The sequence below is a fragment of the Apteryx rowi genome, unplaced genomic scaffold (assembly GCF_003343035.1).
Source record: "Apteryx rowi isolate R43461 unplaced genomic scaffold, aptRow1 scaffold_43, whole genome shotgun sequence".
Classification (NCBI taxonomy): Eukaryota; Metazoa; Chordata; class Aves; order Apterygiformes; family Apterygidae; genus Apteryx; species Apteryx rowi.
In genome coordinates this window covers 1,368,009-1,392,371 of record NW_020450683.1, presented here as the reverse complement: position 1 = coordinate 1,392,371, position 24,363 = coordinate 1,368,009, and the positions used below count along the sequence as shown (strand labels likewise).

Genomic DNA, 24,363 nt, shown 5'->3' with positions numbered 1-24,363 from the left:
GTCCACATATACATGTGTATATATATGTGCACACATACRCAKTCATGTTTATATGCATGYATGTTCATGTGCATATATATTTATGCATRCATTCACAGGCACACACAYATATAKAGAGATTTTATATAGGGCTCTCTGTGTGTGCATAYGCATCTACAAATGTCTGTGTGTGTTTTCTGCACTGATTCTGCAATTTTCACGTCCTGCATGGTAGCCCTTTTAATCCCAGGGGGCTCTGAAGTAAGAAGTAAACGAAATAAGATGCCACCAAGTTTGGAAAAGGGAAGGTGAGTCTGAGCCTCAGTGACAGAAAGAGGTGAAATGGGAGCAAAACAAGCTCAGTGGAAGCATTTGCTCCTTCTGGTTAAAAATTTCCAAGTAGCTCTGGAGWTGGGGGAAAGCCTGTGGTTGTGTTTGTGTACACCTGGGAAGAGACAGGATAGTAGTGGGACAAATCCATGCTGATTTTGCACGAGAACATATTCATCTTTTAACACCTTAATGAACATGTTTAATGTTAAAATTGTTACAGATAGTCCGGCAACTTCACTGAGGACAGGTCCTTTTCTCCCTGATCAAAGAGCCTTGTTCTACAGGAGCTCTCGGTCTCTGTTGAAGCCCTTTTGGAGTAAAGAGTGACTCAGAACAAGGAAAGAGGAACTGGCCTTTGAATTAAAGGTAGTTTATCATGGTACTGCACTAACACAATGCAGACGAAATGGATGAGCGCTCCAAGGGTGCGCAGTTAGAAAGGTGAGCAAAGACTAATCAGTCACAGCGGGAGGGCTTTAATCAACCAACAATAGTGTAGCATTAGAGTAGCTAAAGAAAAAAAAGAAAATAGATGCACTGCTTTGTGATGAAACCATCATTAAGTCCATCTTACTCTAGCACCAAAATCTCCCTGCTGCTCTTCTTCATAGAAGATATTGGCTTTCTGCTCACTTGCAGCACCATCAGTCTTATTTGTTGATTTAGATTATTGGCTTTTTGTGGCAGGAGCTGTCTCGCCCTCATGTGTGCAGGTCTGACCGCTCTGCTGTAAAAAATAAATCTAAATTATAATCCGTCTGTTTTTCCTGCGTTTTTTGTCTATTTATCTGGTTTAGGTGACTGAGTTCTTTCTCTCTCTCTCTCTCTCTCTCTCTTCTTTCCCTTTCCCTGCACTCCTGCAACGGCGGCACAGCCTCACAGAGAAGTAACTGTTTCCCTCAGGAAGAAATTCGCTCTGTATCCTACTCGTTTGCTGGTGTCTCCCCAAGCCTTGCTCTCGTCTTCCTCTCGCCTCCTCCTGTGCCAGAGTATTTGCCCGCAAATTAAGCAAAAGCAGCGAAGCCCCCCGGTCCCAGCGGCCAATTTCCAGCCCCGCGCTTGGCAAACGCGCGGACCGAGACATTGATTTGTGCGACTCTGTTCCTGCCCCCTGCCGCCACCTCCCCCTTCCCGGCTTTCGCCGCCGCAGGAAGGACACGAGCCTGACGCACCGCAGACCGTTTACCTATGGCGGCAAAGCCCAGGATATGCAGATGGGGGCTGGTGATTGACAGGTTAACCCCAGTTCCCCAGGGCTGGCTTCACTGGTCCCACTGTTAGGGCCCCAGATTCCCCACATACCAGGCCGTCGCTGGTCTCTTTATAGCTCCCCGTCCCCTTCGCCGAGCAATGAGGCCGTTGTGGAGGGGCCGGGGGGCCGGCGGCGCTGGACGTCCCTCCCCGTCGATAATCTTCCCCCCTCTCTCTCCTCACCTTTGTGCCACATCTTCTCCCAGGCGTCGTTGCCTGCCCCTCTCCCTTCGGCGCCCCCCAGGCGCTTCGCACGTGTCGGGGGCCGGCCCTGCGCCTCCCCGAGGAAGGGCAGGTTAATACCTGGGGGCCAAGGCTCCCGCTTGCCACTCCGCTTTCAGCCTCCAGCTCCTCCGCAGCCATGGACAGGATTTTCTCTGGCTTTCTGCTCTCTTTGCTGCTCCTCCTCCAGAGCTGTGGAGTTCACGGGGCACCTCCGCAGCCACGAGGTAAGTGGAGAGCTCGGCACGGGGGACTATGGGGGGCTGCCCTGCACCTCCCGGCCCGAGCAGGGATGGCAAAGAAGATGAAGAAGTGAGAAAGATAACCAGCATCTGCCAGGGAAGCAAGGAAGTTTTCTCAAGTGCTTTTTCAAGGCAGCAAAACCCGGAGATCTGTTTGCTTCTGCCTGTTTCATTGCTTTAGAGCAATACTGAGAGCTCTGTATGGACTCACAGCAACCAAAGGTGGCACTAGGTCAGCCCTAGCCCACAGCATAGTGTCAGGTTTTGGCTGGAGGATGCCCAGTCAGGAAAGGACCTCTCCCATGTCTTCAGAAACTTCCCTTCCTCTTCGCAGCTCTGCAGAGGGCTGGTTTTGCTGGTGCTCGGGGAGGGAGTTGGCCGGACATCCCGAGCTCTGGTTAACCTCACTGAGTAGGAAAGTCTGGGCCAGGTTCCTGAGGCTGGGCCTTACCTAGGCTTTACTTAACCCGTTCTTGAGCAAAATCCAGCTCTATTTGTCTTTTCAGGTGGGATATAAAGTAGGAAGATAGGAGATGAGCTGCCTGCTCTTTGAGGTTGCGCAGTTTAGTTTCAGCATCTCTAAATCTCAGTTTGTAATTAGTGTCAGCAAGTCCTGGATACCAAAGAGAAGGGTTTGAGGCTCTCCTACTTAGAAAGTGTCTGTCCTTTGCCGTGGGCGGGATGCTGCTACGGGCTCTAGCCAACCTGGGAAACTCACCGCAGCAGGAGGTGGCCGAGGCAAAGTTTACTCCTGGATTTTAAAAATGATTGAAAGATCTTATGACAATAAATAATATATGTATCTGAGCAGATCATGACAGTTGTAAAACAGGTGTGATAGTGACTACAACGTTAGCTGCAGCTTATGAAGGAGAGTTTTCTGATATACTGGCCAGTTTCTCCTTGGTGGTTTGGAAGAGAATTATCTTTGCAGCAGAATTGCTAAGCATGAGATACCACTGAATAAAGGAACTAAACAGCCCGGACATCCAACCCAGCTCTACTGTGAACAATCACTGTTTCTAGAACATCTTTTAAGCCTGAATCACTAGGCAGGTTTCCTGTTCTTTTAATTAATTTGGCAACAGTGTCCTAAGAGATTTTTTTATATTAAAGCCTGCATGAAGTTCAGCTATTCCTGAATAACTTCCGGTGTGGAGACTTTTGAAAATAGAGGAGGGTTTTAGTCCTGGTATAATTCAGCTTTAAACTAAACTATGCCGAGTCAAGATGTCACTCAGAGCAAGTGTGCTTGAATGTCACTCACAGAGATAACGAAGGCCCATCCTGCAGACCCTCATGCGTGTGCAGTGGCTGTGACTAGGCAGACAAATCCCAAAGCTCCCATCTTATATCTTTTTTTTCCTCTTCATTTCCCTTAAATATATTGCAGTCTTATAAAAAGAGATTAAAAATGTTACTTAGGGCAAAATCACAGAGCTTCTATGAAACAGGAAAATACACTTCAAAATTTCTATTGGATCCAACTGTTCCTAGGGGAACATTCTAACTTTTCTTCCTTGATTTGTCACTAAAACCAAATTTGATTCATTAGCTGCAGTAGCAAAGGCAAATCTGTGCTTTATTTCTGGAGGAACTGATTGCAAGACCTTCAGCCTTTCTCTATATCTTCATTTCCCACCCGTAAAATGGGTATAACCAACCCCTGCTAAAAGGGCTTGCAACGTTGTATACGATGGACTGTCAGCTGAGTTTTTTCCTTCCCCTGCAATGAATTATGGTGGCAAAGAGAAAGTTACCCCTACGGGAAAAGGTTATACTGCATTTTAGTGGAAACTTGAGCATCTGACACAGTAACTACCGTCTGCTTCCCTTCTACACACAGCATCATTTAGAGAAACCTTGTCTGGAAGCCAGAAACAGATTCAGCATTAGTGTCTCTCAGGAAACGAACCTGATTATATTCTTTATGGATATATCACAGGGTATTTATTTTCGTGTGTCTGAAAGACTGAAAGCTCCATTAGATTTCACACTGAGGACCAGCGATAATATTTATGTCATAATTTGGAACAGATTTGTTGGCCAAAAAGCTCACATTTAAAAATCTGTCTGCAGAAATCTCCTTTATGATATAACCTATATTGTTCCTTCATGTGGAAGTCAAATATTAACAGAGCACTTGATACCCCCACAGAGACAGGCTAAATGATAGAAAAAAATAAAAGAACAGAATGCAATAGATCTAGTGGGGGAAATGGGACAATTCATTTAAAAAATCATAAAAAATATCAGTCCTTTTTATGTTTTGCCACAGTTGAAAATTAGGATGGAAAACAGCATGAAAATGCTAAAAAAAATTTTGCTAATGATTTCTGTTTATACCATTTATTTTTACAGTGGATATTCATGTCTAACTATGGGGTTGTAGAGATTAACTAGGACTTGCATGGTCCTGCATCTCTCTATTGTATTCTCTCTCACCAGTTCACAGAACTAAAACAGCGCTGGTCTTTGCTGTATTATAGTGTTTCATTATTAGTGCCACTAGCTGAAGAACAGGAGACTGGGTCATATTCTGTTAGTTTAATCTGTGAATCTTGATTCATGACTGAATCTGAACTGTTGAGTTTCATGCCTGCTTCTGGTCATGCATAACAAAGATACAAGCTTGTTAATTAATATCCATGTGGTTTGCTTATCCAAGTCCAAAATGTGATAACTTCTTTTCAGATTTTGTTTGATACAGAATGGCATATATAGGCTCCAGGTCACAGCTTTATTCCTCTTTCCGTGCTGCCATAAGTGAATTAAGTTTCATGTAGGCATTAGCAATAGCCTGGGGTTACAAGTGGGGAACCTGCTCCCCCAAGTGCAGAGCTGGTATCTCATCAGCTCACTGCTTTATAAGTACAAGTTATCCACGAATAACTGTGTTTTTCTTACAGACATTTTTCTATGAAAGGAAAGAGAACATTTAGCAATCTTAGGTTAAAGTGGTCTCGCTGGGCCTCTGTGGGACAGGGGGAGAAAGGATTAGAGCTTGCGGGTCCTCTAGCCTCAGCTGCCTGCTCTTAACTGCAAGCCCATTTTTACTCCAGAATATTTTGCTCTTCTCTTTCCTTTATCTTTCTCCTCCATCTTTATCCTTTCCAGGCACCCTGTGCAGAACCAAACCCACTGACTTGGTGTTCGTCATCGACAGCTCTCGAAGTGTGCGCCCACATGAATTTGAGAAAGTCAAAGTGTTCATGTCCCGGGTGATCGAGGGACTAGACGTGGGCCCCAACTCCACACGGGTGGGTGTCATCAATTATGCCAGTGCAGTCAAGAACGAGTTCTCCCTCAAGACCTACCAAACCAAAGCTAGCCTCTTGCAAGCTGTCCAGAGGATAGAGCCACTCTCCACTGGGACTATGACTGGCCTGGCTATCCAGTTTGCCATTAACAGGGCTTTTAGTGACTCAGAAGGGGCCAGGGTGAGGTCTCCCAATATTAATAAGGTAAGAAAATTATATGTTTCTTTGCTGCATGGGAAAGACTTGAAGATCCCTCTTTTTTGTGGTTCACCATGGAATGGTTGGAAAAATTAGAAAAGGCGGAAAGATGATTCTCGCTCTGTGCTCAAGTTAATACTGACTCACGCTCAGTGAGATGTTAAATGCTTTGATTGTGTGGGAACAAATGGGGGTTAATTGTCAAAAGTGAAAAGGCTGAATAGACTCCCAACTCTCTTTGAAAACAAAAGCTCAACTTTCCTTTGGAATTTAAAAAGAACTCACAAGGTAAAAGAGTTGGCCAGGAGTCGTCTGGGTAAAATTAATCCAGCTTCACCAGCTTTCCTGCATCTGGAGTCCTTACAGCGTATGCCCTTTGGGACGTGGTGCCCCGCTTCCAGTATGCCTGCGACAACATACCGCGGTGAAGTGCTGATTTCAGCTGGGTTTACTAGGCATGAATATACTAGCCTTAACAGCACTCGTCTTCCCCAACCTGTTGTAATAAAAATGCTTCAGAATCCACGGCAGTAAAAAATGAGGCAAACTTCTGAAAGTTTCCTTTGTAATGGCCCCTTTTACATGTAGATATAAAGCAAAGTGCTCTTTCAGTGTCCTTCATGAATCTTCCAATTTTTCAGAGGCTGACTAATGGCTATGTTTTCTATTCTGGGTATTGTCTTCAACTACACAGACTTTGATGATTATTTGGCATTTCAGGTTGTGGTATAAGATAACTTAATTCTTCACCTGATTCCAATGGGCATCACAGCTCCTGGACCAGACTGCCTGTCCAGGAAGCTCAGTTTAAATTTTTTTTCTCAGATGACTCATTCACCCCCTTTGGATTTGGCCCTGAGTGTAACCAGACCTCAGCCCAGTGATAGCTGTCAGGAAATTTCTCTTCTGAGCATGTGGAAACTGTGTATTCTTGGCAATATGTGTTTTAGCTAAACATCATGAATGCACTTCCTAGGCCCTTGTGCCCCGTGCCAGCCCCACTGGCTCTCTGCTATGAGACAGGACCAGAAAAATAAGCAAAGGCTTTATGCAGGCAATTAGGGCTTTCCACCAGCTGGAGAAGAGCCCGGTTGTTGGAGTGAGGAAGTCTGGGATCTTTCTCCTGATTACAACATTTTTGGAACACCAGTCACTTTCCATTTCCTTCTGCTGCTAGTAATGCAATAGGGAAGGCAGAGTTTTGCAGAGCCGAGTATGGAAAAGAAGATGCCCAGGGATGTCAAGTTATAAATAATACTGAAAGGTGAAAAATAGGCACGAGTAAAGATCTGCCAACTCCAGAAATGAGCTATCTGAAGGCTCTGCAAGTTGGGAGTTCACAAGATATCCCTGAAAACTGAGGCCATCATCCACAAAGATGATCTACTGTCTTGTATGTTATCTCATCATGCTGAACTATGAGCTATTTGCAAATGTGAATGAATCCATCCTTGTATTGTCTTTTATTGTGGGGTTCACAGAGGGGAAAAAAAATCTGTATTTTAGCATAATCTGGTTTGAGCCAATAGGAGGAAAACCAAGACTGATAACTTGAGAAAATTACACTCCAAAAAACTTTCACTAAATCACACTGGCAATATGCTCCAGAGGGAGAAACTCATCTGACCTACCACCATGATCACATCACTCTTCAAGCTTAGGAGTTGCCTGGTGCAAAATCTAATAACCCCTCTCTGACAGGGGAACTTGGAGGCCTAACTGCAGTAGTGTCTRTTCTAAAACAGTAACACTTGTTCTGTTTGTCAAATTCTTTGAGGTTCATTGAAAGAAATCATTGCAGAATTGCAAGACCTCATTACTATTCTAATTGTCATTATCATTATTTTTTAGTAAAGAGTTTTAAAATCCTTTAGTGGCAAAACTAATTGTTCTGATTCATTTGACTGAGCTACTTCAAAGAGACTAAGTGTGGATTCAGCCTTTCGCCCAAATCTGCAATTTTCTGGAGGTTCAGATAACTCCCTGTTGCTGCCAAGGTGTGTTTTACTTTTCCCCATTTCCCCAGCAGCAGTATGCATGTCGCAGGGCCACAGGAGAGGTGGCAATGATACACTTTGCCTGCTCCCAGACAGGCTTTGGAAGAGACTTGTTTCCAGGAGAGCTCTGGACTGCCCAATCTCTCTGCCGATGACTTCACTGAAGAGCTGTTTCAGATCTTGCGTGGGAGATGTTTCCTCTCATGAAATCGTTCTGAGGAGCCAGTAGGAAAGTGAGAGCTCTGCAGCAGAGCCCTCCTGCTGCCCTGCTGGCAGTCCAGCTCAGCTTGGCCAGAGTGTGCTACGCTCAGGAAACATGACCAGGGCAGAAGCAACAGGTCTCCTCTGAGCAGCACTATCCAAGGCCCCACGCAAACAGTGGCTTTCTATCCAGAAGGAAAAAGTCATGAGAATTCTTCATTTTTGTCTGATAATGTTTAGCACAAAGTCAGACAACAAACTGAAAAAAAAAAMCAGCTGGATGACACTATCTATGTTATCTATGACATGCAAAAATTGTTTCATAAAAAGAAAGAAAATATTTTTGCCTTCCAAACAAAGGAAACTCCAAGAATTTGCATGCCAAAACCCCAGAAATGTTTCAGCTGTTGAATATTGATAGAAAAAAGGAGATTTGCTTCTCAATACTCTCAGGACAGCTTTGAAAAAAAATTATTTATCATCTCTGTCCGGTAATTGTTGCTCAGTACCTATAAGTCAAGGTGTCTTGCTTAAGTGCACAGAGTCAGACAAGCGCCAAGTAGGAGGGGGAGCTGCTTGGGCTTGTCTTGCCTCCTACACCACTGGCAGTAACTGCCCAATGTGCAACAGTAAATGTAGCGATCCAGAAGGGTGGATGCTGCTCCTTTCCTTGGAAATGGTCAGCTCTTGCCAGGGTAATGACTATAACCTTTGCTTCTGAGATGTGACTCACATCATCAGACTTCAAATCAATGCTGTTGAACACTTTATAGATGGACAGGGGTGCATGAGGATTGCCAGTCAGCGTGCAAAATTTTCTTTCCCAAAGCTGGCACTTGTTGCATGGCTTCACAGTAGCAAGAATCTCAGGCAGTTTCTAATTTGCCATTAAGTGGCCTTTGAGACCTAATAACTTAAGGCAGAAAAATGTCACTGGAACTGAGCTCTTCCCCAAGCTCCATCCCTTCTACCCTTGCTTGCTCAGAAGTTCTTCGTAGAGAAAAACATTCAGGAGCACTGAAGTGGCTGAAGCTGCCCTGTTCTTTTTGAGATTTGCAATGTGAGCAAAGGAGCAGCAAAGGGGGCTGAAACTACTTCATGTATCTGCCATCTTCTGCGTGAGGAGCTCGTTGCTGGAAGAATAATTCCAGTGCCCTCCAGGTCACTGTTCCCACACTGAGGACAAGGCTGACACAGCTCCGGTGAAGTCCACAGAGTCCTTGAACCTATGAGTGTGTTATCCTCACCTAATAGATGTACGAAATCAAGGAACAGGAAACCTACGGCCAGTCACTGCACCCAGAATGGTACCTGGTTTATGAAGGGTCTCAAAGGAGGGGTCTGACTTCCAGCTGTGTTGTGTGAAGGCATCTTCTGTTGCCTTCACTCTTTTTCTTACTATTTACCTTTCCAATGGAATAAATAATGGAAGCTTTTTAGACGCAYTTTCTTCTAGGACTGCTACCAAATGTCCTTCAGACATTTCACTATTTTTACATATCTTCTCCTTTCTTTATCTAAGTAAGTCCCCAATGTCTATTTTAAGACAAGGTGATTGTGTCTAGGTCAGGATGGGGGCACAGTCCTGATTTATATAAAACTATTATAACATTTTCAGTATTAGCATCTGTGTGTTTCTTAACACAGCCTGACATCTTACACGCGGTGTTGACCATTGCTGTAGATTGAAGAGACATTTTCACTGAGCTGTCTATGAGAATACCTGGATCTTTATTTACCTAATGTCTTCCATACCATTTAAGTAACCCCTTTCCCTGTGCACTGTTTTTTTGCTCTTGTCTGCTCCTCAGCTGGGCTGCCAAACAACTCACCCAACATGTTCCTGCATTCCTTCCAGTTTCCTTTCATCTCAATAGGCATAAGAGCTGCTGTGCCACTTTATTTGCTCTGTTATTAAACTAGCCAAGACTTCAGTTTAAGTTTCTGAACACTTAAAAAAAAAAAAGAGAGAGAGAAAAAACAGATTTATTTAGCAGCTCACTGCAATAGCATGGCTAAAGAATTGACGTTTCTATGGACAGTGACACATAAAGGACTTTTAAGTTGCTTTGATTCCCTGAAACCTTAATGTCCTGGACATCTCAAAAGGCAGAACAGTGGTGATGTCCTTCATTATTGACCTTAGGCATTGAAAAAGACAAAAAGAAAATCATTACAGGCTTTCACCTTTTTCCTTCCACTTTGGATCTGGTCAAAGAGACCATTTGCATTCCTTGATTCCCTGTTTATGTTTTTTTACTTTTTCCACCATGCCTTGAAGTCCAGCAAACTTGTTCCTTTCTGTGATCATCATGCTGCTCATGGTCGCCCCCATCATCTGCCTGGGAGGAAGAATAGCTCACCCAGTAATTAAGAGAGGTGAAGCTTCCAGAAACACTGGGCACAGTCCTTGCTCCTTTGTACAGTAAAAATCCAGAAAGAACTTTGTGAAAATTTGTGCTATGATTTTCAACCATGTTGCACACTGGTCAGAGCATCACAGGATTATTTGGTCTTGCTGTGCTTCAAGCAGCAAATGTCACCCCAGGACAGGGAAAAGCACTRTTTGTTTCTGCAGGAGCTCAAAGTCTGTTTATATGTCTATTAAAAAAATGCAGGGGTGTCCAACTACTTTTATCTTTCTTTAGGTGGACAACAAACAGATTGCAAAATTGTTGAGAAAATCAGTGACTTATTCAACTTCCTGCTCAATTCCCCTTCCAGTACTGCTACAACATTCAAGTTATACAGTGAATAATGAGACATGGCTACCTCATTAGCTGTGGGATTGCCTACACGTGGCAGTTGCTGAAATATGAATACCTAGGGGTGCCCACGAATACTCTGGTGTCTTACTTAACCAAGAACAAATTGTGTCATGAGAACATAGGGGATTTCTACACGACAGAAATAAGACAGGAAGGAGACACTGGATCCAGCAAGTTAGAAAGGTAGTYGCTAAAATAAGCAAAGGTTTTGATCTTGAAAAGCAGAAGTTTCTGAGTTGCTGAATTTCTTTAGGGCAAAGCCGGAGAACCTGTCCTTTTGAGAAARCAAATGAGAACACCCTTCTTAATTCTCAGATGGCAACCTGCTGAGCCCACGCAAGCCCTCTGATGCAGGGCCATGTGTCAGCCTCTCTAGGATGTAGTGGCTGTTACTTTCTTCCGACCTGTCTTGTCTTCTGCTCTTTACCAAACAAGGCTCCATGTTTCATCTACCACACACTAGGACTCTCAGTATTTCAACTGAGATTAAGTCATAATTCAGAGAATTACCTAGATCCTGTGACTGCAAATAATTTGGCAGTAGGTTTGAAACAAAAGGATGTATTTTCTCATGTTGTAGCTCCCTGCCTCAGGCTGGTAGGCAGGGCAAAGTTTAAAGGGAGAATCCTGGGAAAACCAGGATCCTGGGAAAACCAGGATCTCCTGATATCTCCTAATATCAAGATATCTATATACTAGGGAAAGATCATTTTATACTTGTTCTATTTCTTAAACTCTTTTTGCAAGTATCTGGGCCTCGGCACTGTCACAGACAGGTTTCCCGGCTGGCTGGACACTTGGTCTGACTACCTGTCATGTTCAATTTACCCATGGGCTCACTGACTGACTCCTGACACCTAATGCAGACTCTGTGCTTCCAAAATTTGTTCTCTCTGACTTCCAGCAGCAGTTCAGAAAGCAACATAAATGCTGAGTGCTCTATAGCAGATTTTCACACAGACCCATTATGAAGATCWTTCCTATCAGATCCAGATGTGGATACTGCTACCTGAGGTCTCCTGGGCCTGGATCTGGGACATGGCTTGGGTCTACATGAAGATGGATCCCTAATGTAAAGAGCCAAAGGAACTGTTTAAATTGAGATCATCACTTTATTTATTCAGACAGAGAAAATGCCAGGAGGACGTACAACACCTCTCTCTCCTGTGACAAACACTGCTGGAGAGATACATAGCTACTGACAGGAACCTGTTCATAGGGTAGTGTTCCTCACAAAAGCTACTTGATAATATATCTTGTTTCGTGACAGGTTGGCTTTTGATAAGCTCTAATTGGCAGCCCCCATCTCAGAGCTGCTGTGTGCACGCAGGAAGGCAGAGCTGGTTTGCTGCCGATGAGCAGCTGAGTCAAGGGCTCTCTCTCCTGGCAAAAAGCATGATTGCATGACTAGCTCCTCACCTCGGCTTGGCTGCAGGTCCAGCARCAACCCCAGAGTCAGGCCTTTAGGTCAGGCCCTGAATGTCATGTCCATCCCCCCCATTACAGCGTGCACTGACATCTGTCACAGATGAATCTCCTTCCTGCCTCATTTCCATATTGTGGCCAGGAACAGAAGAGAGAGACTTCTGCTCCACCCTGAAGCAACCCGTTACAGGATTCTGGTGCCCTCAGGAATTTTCAATTTTGTGGCCCTTAGGAAGTGCAGATAAACACCTGAACTTACAGACCTTCATCAGATTGAAAGCTCTACATTTTTCCAGATTCACCCAYCTTTTATATAGATGGAAAGCTCTGAAAGAGGCAGCAGAATACATCAGCACTGCAAAAGCTCCAGGGCAGACGAGTGTAACATTCARACATCTCTCTGCTGAACGATGGTGGGCAGAGGGAGAATAAACCGCTTCRCCGGGCATGGCTGAAGCCCCTTGGAAGTGTGGGGCAGAGAACCCCACTCCTGACCTTCCTGGAGGCAACTTTTCTCCCTCCCAAGGACACGGAACAGCCATCGCGCTATCCTAACTGAGCAACTGGTGGGTCTTTGTGTCTTTATCTTCATAGAGGTGGAGAGTATATATGTCATAGAGGAGAGCAGTGAATATTGCCTTAGTGGTCAGATGATAGCTCACTCAGACCTTTTCTTCCTGCTAGACAGATTATTTTCTACCTTTCTCTTTTGATATTTCTTTACTTTCTGTATTACTGAGGGTATTTGCCTGTGATGTGGATTTTTTTTCTGCTTAAGCAGCTCACCTGTTCCTGATGATTACATTCCTCCGTAGTGCATTACGTTCCAATTAGTTGCTTTGGAGTTGATAGTGGTGTCACAATAAACGGAGGAAAAGTGGCAGGAGCAGATGAATTGCCCAAGAACAAAAATGACGGTTTTGTGAAAATGTCACTCATCAGAAGAAGAATAAAGGGGAAAATGGACAACCTAGCAACAGCACCAGGACTCCTGGAGTATTTCTGCTGGTTCAGGGCTCCACCTAATCCAGAGAGAAATCCAGATCCCACTGAAATCAGCTGTCATTTTAATGCTGATGTTAGTATGGGTAGGATTTCATCTCTGTTATTTAYTGTGGAACAGGCAATCAGAAATCACAGCAGGCACTGACACATGGTACAACCTTGCACAAGTCACTTCCCCGCTCTCTGCCTCAGTTTCTCCTTCTATAAAATGGAGCGTAAGCCTTAATCACATGATTTTTCCACACTGCTGTGAGATTCTTAGATGGGCAAAGATGCTATGAAATTCCCATACTGAGCCAAATCCTTCAGCTGCTGCTTAGTCAGAGTTGTCCTTAGTGTCAGCTAGGGGTTCATGGGAATAAAGATGGTTAGAGTTTGGCTTGAGCATCAGTTTGCATATGAAGATTGTAACCTTTACACTGGTTTCCTTAGGAGCGAGACTCACCCAATGTCCATTAATTAAAACAGTCAGGTACATGGCAGTTTAATCTTTCCAACTCCAAAAGAAACCCCAAATAAAAAGAACACCTTGTGAGATCTGAGGAAGAACAGGAAGAGGGTGAGGAAAGGATACATTTCCTTTTTCTTTACTTTYAAAAATGTGAAACCTTATTTAGTAACCCACGCTGTTCTGCAAACAATAGTTATGTTAAAACCAGTTCAAGCATATACCTTGTCTCTGGCATCCTCTGTGTAGGTGGCTATTGTTGTGACCGATGGACGTCCCCAGGACAGCGTGCAGGATGTGCCAGCACGGGCCAGAGCAGCCGGCGTTGAGATCTTTGCCATCGGCGTTGGCCGGGTGGACATGCACACCCTGCGACGAATTGCTAGCGAGCCCCTGGATGATCATGTGGACTATGTGGAGAGCTATAGTGTTATAGAGAAGCTGACCCACAAGTTTCAAGAAGCTTTCTGCGGTAAGTCCTTGCCACAACCGCTGAGTTCCTGGCCAAGAGGTACAAGTGGCTGCCAGCAAGCTTTTCACATGGAAATTTTATACRTAACAAGCCTTCATCCTTCTGCTCCCTTGTTCCAAGGACTTGGGTCCGCAGGAGCACAAAGTGGTATAGAAGATGGATGCCCTTTGAAGGTACCTTTCAAGAGAGGCATGGGAATTTCAGTTTTCATTTAAAGAAGTCTCCAGACTTCATTTGCACAGAGGAATTTGTAAACATGACCCATGTACTTCTTGAGGCATAGAAAAAGAACCTGGAATACATGATCTTTAAATAAGTAGATTCATTGTCCTTATGGTTTAACCCATCTGGGCAGTTCTGAGAACCTGGCTTTTAATTTCCCCCACCAGCATTGTCTTYGGAATTCCCAGTTAAGCATGGGCTAGTTTCACTTCCCTGCTAGAGGCTGAAGCYTCTGTGCCTGACCGTGCTGTTGTTTTTGCACACTCTTTGAGGCAGGGAACTCTCCTGGTTGGTACTGTATCTAATACCATTATGCAGAATATATAAAAAGTGCTTGACTATTCTACAAACATATATTCACTCCTACGCGAGACAGTGAATGGAGTGAAAAAGCTGTATTACTTTCAAATGTACCCACAAGATTGTAGGAGATGGTCTATAAATATCCATTTTATTGTCAGCAAGAGAGACCTGGGGGGGTTCACACAGCCATCCTGCCAAAACACAGACGTGTGGCAACACCTTTTAAAAGGTGTGATACAACAGTGCCTATGGTGAGGCATTGTAAACACACACACACACACACACACACACACACAGATGGACCTGCAAAACTCTCTGAGACCAATTTCTTCAAGAGGTGTAAAATTTCATGATTCAACTTTCAGCCTGAAAATACTGGGAGTGAGCAGCTTTGCATCAAGGAAAATTTTCTTCTCTGTAGGAAGGAGGAAAATTTTGACTCTAAAGTGAGTCATGTCTTTTAATTAGGTATCACTGCACTAGAAGGTCATGAAAGAGGGGACCAAATGCTACATACTAAGGGGAGTAGAAACAAAATTCAAGAAGGTGCAATCCAGGCCATGAATATTACTGAGAGTTTTGTTTTGGCTTCCCTGGAGTCAGGAGTCAGCCAGAAACAGAGAGGACTGATAGTGTGTTTTGAAGTTCTGGCATTAGTGACATCCAAAAAGAGAGAGAGAGAAAAAAAAGGAAAATTACCTCCTCCTTTCTGTGCCTTGTTTTTCAAATTTGTAATATACAGACGACAAAGTTCTCCCCTTGGTAAAAGCCCTCAGAGATACATCCAAGGGAAGCACTGCGCTAAGGATTATTACAGCTAACAGAGAACAACACCGTATTAACTGCCAAGTGGGCTGTTATCGTGCTATGCAAGCAGCTGCACAAAACCATCCTTGGAGATATACCCAAACACCACCTGCTATCGTGAAGCACAGTTTGTGGCTACCGCCAGCAGGAAGAACTGTGCAGCATTGTCCAAGCTGCTTCCCACAATGCTTAAAAACACACAAGAAGAAGGGAGAGCCTTCACAATCAAGCTTCTGTTTAGACTCATAAGATTTATGTATTCTTCAGAGTACCCAACCTGAGAGCCCAGTGTTAGTCATTTGCAATTCTAGTAATATTCCTAATTATATGGSCTACATACATGCTGGAAAGATCTTCTAGTTTTGGCACAACTGTATGCAGAGCTGTGGGTTGGAAAGGCCAAAGGAAGTAAAAAAAATGCGTAAGAGGACAACACAACCTAGTTGAAATAATGAACAGAATCCTCTTAACTTTGGAAGACTTATCACCACTTCCCATCATTTCTATAGAGCCAGAAACGCTCAGCTTTCTGCACAGATTTCCCCAGTAYTTGTAAATGAATTTGCTCCAACCAAATCTGCTTACTTTCGAGTTTGTTTTCCATGATCATTGCTATAGCTCTGACAACATTGTCAGTCACTCAACGCCGCTGGCTCAAACTGCTGCAATTCAGCTTCTGTTTGCTTAGCATCTTAGGAGTCAGATACAGGTTAAGATCAGCAGGAACAAATGTTTGCAGAGAGTGAATTTGAAAAATGTACTTGCAAGGGTAACTGAAGTGAATTCCAAGTATGCTTGGACATGAATCCTGTCTGGGAATGGCAGCTGCACATAGGGACTGAACTCGCTAATCATAGTTGTCCTACATAGCTGGAAAAAATGGGTACTGGCCAGCCCCAGATGGTAGTTTGGAAGCCAATTCTCATTCAATAGCTTTGGAGGGTGAAGTATATTGTGATATGCCCAACAGAAAGGTGGGTTTTGCCTTCAGCATAGAGACTACTTCGAGTTCTGGAAGTGCCTCTGAGTCAGGAGACTTGTGAAAATTTCTCCTTGCTTCTTGCCTCTCAGTCATCACCTAAGTACAACGACTTCCTGCTGTATTGTCCGGCTGTGGAGCAGATTTAGATATCACTCATCTCTAGTGTATAGGATGAGAGCGCATAAATATCACACTTTGGTCATGGGCTCTGTAGGCTCTGGGTTGAGAAGCCTTAGCATGGTCTCTGACTTTAATCTGCACCTTTTCTTACAGTGGTGTCTGATCTGTGTGCCACTGGAGATCACGACTGTGAGCAGATCTGTACAAGCATCCCAGGGTCCTACAAATGTGCTTGTAAAGAGGGTTTCACACTGAACAGTGATGGAAAGACCTGCAGTGGTATGTAATGATTTTCAGTTGTGCTGAGCTGAGCTGTGTTCTGCAGTGGTAGGATAGGGAGCCACTGAGACAGGGTGGATAAGTTCTGTTCAGAAAAGTCTGAAGATGAAACCATACACCTAGCAAGAATTTTTTTGACAAAGTGAGAAAAAAAATGAGTGTGAATTGGTGCTGATTTTTTATTGATAAAACCTATTTTGTTAGCAATAAAATGCCACTAGGGTTATATTCTTCCACATATTAACTGAAGTCAGGTAGTTGCTATCTTCTTTTGCCCTTTTCTCATATTTTGCTTCAGCTTGCAATGGTGGGTCAGGATCTGCACTGGACCTTGTTTTCCTGATCGATGGCTCCAAGAGTGTGCGGCCTGAGAACTTTGAGCTGGTGAAGAAGTTCATCAACCAAATTGTGGAGTCACTCGAGGTGTCGGAGAAACAGGCCCAAGTTGGCCTGGTTCAGTATTCCAGTTCTGTCAGGCAGGAGTTCCCTCTGGGGCAGTACAAGAACAAGAAGGACATCAAAGCAGCAGTCAAGAAAATGGCCTACATGGAGAAAGGAACSATGACAGGCCAGGCTCTGAAGTACCTCGTTGATAGTTCCTTTTCCATCATCAATGGAGCTAGGCCTGGGGTTCCCAAGGTGGGCATAGTCTTCACTGATGGACGGTCACAAGATTACATCACTGATGCTGCTAAGAAAGCCAAAGATCTAGGTAGGTCTCCTCAATTCTCAGTAGCTTGTTTCTCCCTTGGAGCAGGCATTGCATCTAGTACCAGTCTAGGTATGAACTCATTCCCAGGAGATCTCTCTTATCTAGGATAGATATAGGTTGCTACAGAGTGAATTTATCCAGACATTGTCTGGGTATCCCTGCACACTCATACAAAACACGGAGCACCTCTTGCTGGGGATTCAGACAAACCTTGGTTTGCCAACAGCTGGTTTTCACTCCCACAGCCTCCCCTCTGTCTCTGATCTAAGTCCACTGGGGGTCTCTTTGCTGAGGAGGTGGAGTTTCGTACATTTGTTATGGGATGCACGATGGTTTAGCATGCACACTTCACCCCAAATGTGCAGGAAACTTAGAGGGAGAGCCAAGGATCTGTCTGATGTTGGTAATGAAAGTCATGCCAGCATCAGCCTGACTAACGGTGAGGCAAAACGATTGGCAGAGAGCCCCTCAGAGAATACCTGGAGTCACAGGGCCAAGTACAGCTTATCTGTATCAGCCTTAAGGCCTGGAAAAGAAAAAGAGGAAATAATAAAACAACAATAAAAAACAAAATCACAGATTACGGGAATAACTGTCGACTCCCTGCCCAAATCCCAGGCACACTTGCACACTAATTCATCCTTGCACAAGGATTATGCCCCCTTTAATTCACTTTATGCCCATCCAGGAGGCCCAAATTGGCATATCTCTGACTTGGCCTCTCTGCCTGTAGCCTGAATATACACAGCTCTACAATACCCTACAATAACAGACCACTTCTGTACACAAAACGGGAGAAAGAAGCTGAACAAGAAAACTTCTTCAGCTGGATGGATATATATTGATATATTGATATATTTAAACAACTTGAATCTACATATCTTGAGATCTGCCACTTTGCTGACCTCCTGCTGAACAAGTTCCCTGTCTCCTGCCATCACTCTGTTAAAAGGATGTAGCTCATGGGACTATGCTCATGAACTGCTAAATCCTTTGTCTCCTTTTATCTTTGGTCTTGACCACTAGATGTGTCTAGGGTTTAGCATGTATACATTCATCTATACAATGCATTCTTCTGTGATGGTAAGACTTTAGGCCCTAATTCTTCCTCCTCTCCCTACACAGACACCCCCAATACCTGCTCATAAGTGATTTCACTACGATAAATAAAAAAATGTTTATAACTGAACTCCAAAAATGAGTTGAGTTGAACTTAGAAAAAATCAAATATTGGACACATCTAGAGGAAGAAAGACAAGGCAAAAAGGGGAAGAGGAGAAAGCATTAGCAGTGGCTGGACTGCAACATGGCTAAGTAGAGAGAAATATTCCAAAGCAGGGGTTAACTAGTATCACCATTCAAGTCAATGAAAAAAGCTCCAGTTCAGTTCAATGAAAACAAGGTTTAAGCCAGAGATGGCCCATCAATCTCCCAGCATTGAAGCATAGTACCTGCCCAAGTGTTAACTCACAGTACGTGTTGCTTCTGACAAATAATATGGTTTGCACATTTTGGAAAGAGATTCAGCTACAATTTTGCTGAACCATGGATCTCAACTGCACAAGGGACTTTGCCACTAGGTAAGCTGATTAGCGATGACTGCAGGGTATTTTGAAAAGTTCCACTGTTTCCTTTCATAGTATTTTTAAAACTCTTTCCCTACTAGTGGGATGCATGATCCTGTCACGGAGTCATGATCATTTGTCCTTTCTTTATGTTTTTTCCTGTAACTTCAAAACATTGTTCCTGACATGATAGATGGACAATTCTAGTAAAACTTTGCCTGCAAAAATATTTTGGAACACTGGTTGACCTGAATTCAGTCTATAATGGTAGATGTTGAAGGGGGTTAGTTTTTACCTTGCTTTCTTATCCATTGCATGATGTAATAGTGGCAAAATTTGTAAGGAGAAAAATTATTCTTTTTTTTGACTACACTGATATAATTAAAGACATGGCTAAGATTTCAGATTCATCTGGGACCTGAAGCAGGGCTTTGAGCCTGAAAGCTGATTTTTTTTCCCCCAGATATTCAGATTAGTCAAGAAGGAAAACGTACAAATATCAAGTCCATTTAATGTCATCAGGTACATTCCTAGTTAAGCCAGAGCTCAGTCTGTTTGTTTTTCTAGAGTCAAAGGGACTTCGAAATCTCAATTTTACTTTGGAAACTAGTCACATATATATCACACTACAGTTTTCTCCCAGAATTCTGTGATGGAAACACATTCCTAACTTATATGGTCTATTCTTGGGATGTGTGTTCAGTATTCTGGAAATTTTAATAGCACCTATTCCAGAAGGCCTGGCAGCCAAGGAACTGCCAAGCATAATAACCAAGTTTGCAAAGAGAAGAGGAGTTCCCAAAATCCCATCTTGACCAAACAAACAATGCTTTTTCTTACATTGGTAGCTGAAAACATTGTATGGTTCCTAGTTAACATCTGCAGAGCTATGCAGAGGCTGAGGGTGCAGAAGGTTAGCAAGGACCTACGGGCTGAGCAGGGTCCGCTGCCATAGCAGCAAGATGGTCCATGGCTGTCAGACTGACAGGTTCTCACTGCTTGCAGGCTTTAGGATGTTTGCTGTGGGAGTTGGCAACGCAGTGGAGGATGAGCTCAGGGAAATAGCTTCAGAACCCGTAGCTGAGCACTACTTCTACACGGCGGACTTTAGAACCATCAGCAAGATCGGAAAGAAGCTGCAAATGAAAATCTGCATTGGTAAGAGTGGAGGGCTGGGAGGAGGAGAAAATTTAGTCACAGCATTTAGAGGGCAACAAGGCCTGGGATCCGGAAGCAGAAGGTCAAAAAGCTCCTTCAGATGGACGTCATACAGAGCTCTTCATTCTCACTGTATTGAATTTGCAGAGTACTTGGAAGGATTATGGGACACTTGACTTTTGGGCAGTAGCCTAAATCACAGACAGCCCCAAATCTCAGTCATCTCTCCCTCTCACAACCTCCCTCTCCTCCCTTTTCCCTCCACTCTTCTCCACTTTCTTTTTTTCCTTCCCCTTCAGTAAAGCTACAACAGGTACTGAACGTGGCTAAAGGTGTATGGGGAATGAAAAAGCTGCTCTTAGAAGAGAAGCCAAGGGTGGATATCTCTGGCTTAACCTGAAGATCAAGTCAAAATTAGGCATCTGAGTTGAAGCTAGTAAGCCACTGTCTGCTTCTACAGCTAGACAGGCACCACAGGGGTGGCAGACTGCAACTTAAAATAAGCATCTAGTATCTTCCACATGACCCTTAGGTGTCTAAATTTGGGCAATATGAATTCTAAGTTGCCTCAATTTGGGTAGCCTCATAAAGCAAAGGTCAAGAGGGGACTGAGCAGGACATAGACAYGATAAGAGGAGGTAAAGATAACACAAAAGCTAAACAATAATGTTGACCTGTGAATAAACTGGGTCTCAAAATTAGAAATAGGAACTATCAGCATTATTTGGGGTATTTATTTAGAAGGAAGAATATGCCTCCTATGAAATATACTGGCCTTTTGCAATGGATCTGCTTGCTCAAGCAGACCACTGTATAAATCCCAAATACTCAGGCTTCATTTAACACATTGCATACCTTGCAGCACTTCTGAGAGCTACACTGCCAGATGCAGCAGGAACCTGGCACCCTCTTGTTGAGTCCAGGTGCTTAGGAGTCCTTTGGCTCCTTTCTCCTGCTAAGTAAACATGTTTGCTTCCAGTTACCAGTGAGACACCCTTCCTGCAGCCATAATTKGGCTGGTTCAGTTCCCAAGGGAGCTCTGCCAAGCTCAGCTCTACTTCCCGTGGGCCTGCAGACCTGCTCTTGAATGCCCCATGGTCCCATGAGATGCAAAGATCTCCACTGCTCTCATGGCAGGTGGATAAGTGCTTGAGTGCTCAGGAGGTATTGAGATGCTCTACAGCATCAACAGGATAAAATAATACTTCCTAAATGTTAATCTCCTTTTTCCCTTTCTTTGCCATTTCTAATATTATCTTCTGCCAAAACCAAGAGATACCCATGTAAACATTGATGGGTCAGCGGTAGCTGGCTTGTCTGTCTTTCTTCCTGAACRTATGTTAGAGAGAAAAAGTACTTGGAAAGTTAGGGGCCAAGCTTGTCTCTTAGGAAAATCATGTTTGGTGCTTGCTTCACTACAGATATCCTGAATCATGCCAGGCAAGGGCCCTGCTCTCTGCAGTCTGATTCCTAAAGACAGGGGCTTCCCTTCCTTCTGGAAAACTTTGTGGGAATATCACTCTCCTGAGTCCTGTGCCTTGCAGAGTCTGGTAGCCAGGCTTGCAGAGTGGAGACTCTTTGCCACGGATACTAAAAAAGTGGGAATCAATCCACAAACAAGATGATAGGAGCCATATGAATACCCCCAACAGACTGTAATTAAAGAACTTTGGAGAAAGCAAATATATTTAGGCTTCAGCACTCAAAAAAAAAAGGCAAGGGGGGGGAAACGCTGAAAAAGTACTTGTTTGCAAAAAAAATCACTTTTCCTAATATCTTAACATTTGAATGTGGGGCGGGGGGGTGGGGGGAGAGCTGAATATTTGTATGTGTTTAATTTCCAGTRCCAGCTTGCATTTATCGGCAGATGGCTAGAAATCTTTTTATATCCAACTTCAGTTTACTCATGACCAGTTTAATCCTATTTTGTTCCTGTGCAAGTGATGTCCTCTACTTTAAACAATCCTTCTCTCTTCTGTTTCCTTTTTCCTTTTACCAGGCTGTTGAGTTGATTCAGTGTGGTCTTATAAATATCTCCTTTCTTTTCCCAGTCATTTCAGCTACCTTTTTTGCTCATTTTTCAGAATAAATCAATTTTTCTTTAAGAACATTTCTAAATTACTGACATAGTTTACCAAACTGAGGAAGGCACATTGCTCTGCCTACTCAAGAAATGAAGTATTGAAGCACAGATCAAACAAGCCTTGACACTCAGATGGCAAACAGTGCCTCCAAAATTTTTTTTTTCACAAAGGCTGATACCTGTCTGCTTATGAGAAACAAAGAGTATTGCCCACCATGATGACACTATTGGGAAGAGAACTGGAAAACAGATTGTTTTAAACACCCTATCTGGCCAGTTTCACATTTTGGGGCCACACATTAAGCATTAACAGTAGAGCTCAGTGGGCTTTCAGAAAACTGGAAACCCAGGAAATACATTTTTTGGACAGAACTTGGCCTATACAGCAACAAAACATGAGATTCTCTAGTCATCTGAGGTTAAAGGCAGAAGTAATCAGTCAGGTAGTTAGGAAGAATGATAATTTGATCTCCTTCATGTTTACAGTAAAGAAAATGAGAATTGCTTATTTCAGTTGCCACAGTGATTTTGATTTAATCCTTCTGTGTGCTGCTTAACTCATTTTCTTGATACTCTGTTCCACAGAGGAGGATCCATGTGAATGTAAATCTATTGTGAAGTTCCAGACAAAAGTAGAAGACCTCGTAAAGTCATTGCAACGGAAATATATCCTTTTAGGAGCTATCTTGGTTCAGAACTGTGTGGGTTGAGTTGGACTTTCTTGGGGGGAAGCAAGGGGCAAGTCTGCCACTGGGGGAAGCAGACTAGATAAGAGGTCAGAAAGCTGGAGACAAGACACTTGGATTATGAATAGATGTATAAATGGAAGGATCCTTGCTCTAGAGTGCACAGCTACCAATCTGGTACACAGAACAAGAAGCAGGTGGGAAACATTGGAGCCAAGGTAGAATATGTCAAACCACTGTCAGGCAGCAATGAGCTGTATGCGGAAAGGCCTAGGTCATTTTTTAGGAAGATGCTTAACTGATGTCAATGTGACAACAGTGTGGAAGTGTGTGGACAGTTCATGCATGGGATAATGCTGCTACCTCTGTAAGCTCCACAGTCCTGTGAACCAGGCCAGAACATGGGGGCTGAGAGCAGGAGGAGCTATCATTGGACTGCGAGCAGAAGAAACCACTGGTTCTTGTATGCAGCTGATTCAGTCAGCCATTAAAGCTCCACGGGTGGGATTCTGACCCATTTTAGGGAGAGTCTTCATTACTGGCAATAAGGAGGGAAGGTCCTTTTAGAAGCAATGTTCTAATTCAGCCACGCATTGCTGTATTTGCTATGTCAGATACACAGTATATTTTCTTCTCTTTAGTTCAAATTGAGTAAAATCTATGACTTATATTATACAAAAGGTCAGAATAAATCAGTAGTTCTCACCCAGTGGGTTGCAGCTCCTAGGCACATCATGAAAAGCAATTAGTGAAAAGAGCAGAAAATTGTGATAAGGTATAACTCTAAGAAAAGGTCTCTCCTCCAGTCTTCACACAACCCATACTGCTCAAGGTCAAGAATTCTCTGTCAACCATGCAAAACACTCCTATCATTCCTACATTTTTTTACTTTTCCTTTTATAGTAAATTTAGAGGTGTGTGTGAGTGTGTGTGTACGTGTGAACATTTTTTACCTTGAATAAAAGTTCATCAACCTGAACAATTCTGAAAATGCCAGAGTAGATGATGACAGCATTCCTCCTCTACCTGCTCCCAGCAAGGTAGCTCCATTCATTATCTGTGTTGTAAGCTAGAGGAGGACTCAAACAATGAATCACTAATGTGCACTGTCATTTTTTCCCCTTAACTCTTGCTCACTGGAAGCTGTGGCAAAAAGGATCGAAGCCTTAGAAAACAAGATCATCTAAGATCCTCAAACTCTATTATTTCCCTCCTTCCTTATGTAATGTAACAAAACCAGAAATCCTTCATTTATACCAAGGGCAACTCAGCCGTAGCGTTACGTCCAGCTTGTATTTTTTTAAAGAGTCTAGTCTACCTGCATTTGTTTAAAAGAGAAGAAGTATAACAGTAGAGCACAGATTGTATAATGGGCAGAGCACTGCATGTAACTGAGAGCCAGACCATGCTAATGTTCATTGCATCATATAGAGTGCATACACAAAAACCTGGAAAGATTTGTTTTTGATTTAAAGCTTAATATATATGTGTGTGTGTGTTAATATGTACTTGATTATGAGTTCTGTGAATCCTTGCTGTGTTATTCTGCATCTTTTGTTTCTATGCATGAGATAATTTAATTTAAAAGTCAAAGTGACTTAAAATCAACTCAGATGTCGAGTGTAAAAAGTCAAAGCAGCTGATC

At 43.4% G+C, this 24,363-nt stretch overlaps 1 protein-coding gene across 1 annotated transcript; it reads left to right on the top strand.

Moving 5' to 3' along the window:
• The first annotated feature begins 1,924 nt into the window (after positions 1-1,924).
• MATN1 (matrilin 1) lies at positions 1,925-24,157 on the top strand. Its single transcript, XM_026076351.1, has 8 exons — positions 1,925-2,012; positions 5,145-5,491; positions 13,579-13,801; positions 16,389-16,514; positions 16,813-17,226; positions 19,797-19,949; positions 22,618-22,698; positions 23,856-24,157. Exons 1-8 carry the CDS (start codon positions 1,925-1,927, stop codon positions 23,903-23,905), a joined length of 1,482 nt encoding a protein of 493 aa, XP_025932136.1. The 3' UTR covers positions 23,906-24,157.
• Positions 24,158-24,363: the final 206 nt, after the last annotated feature.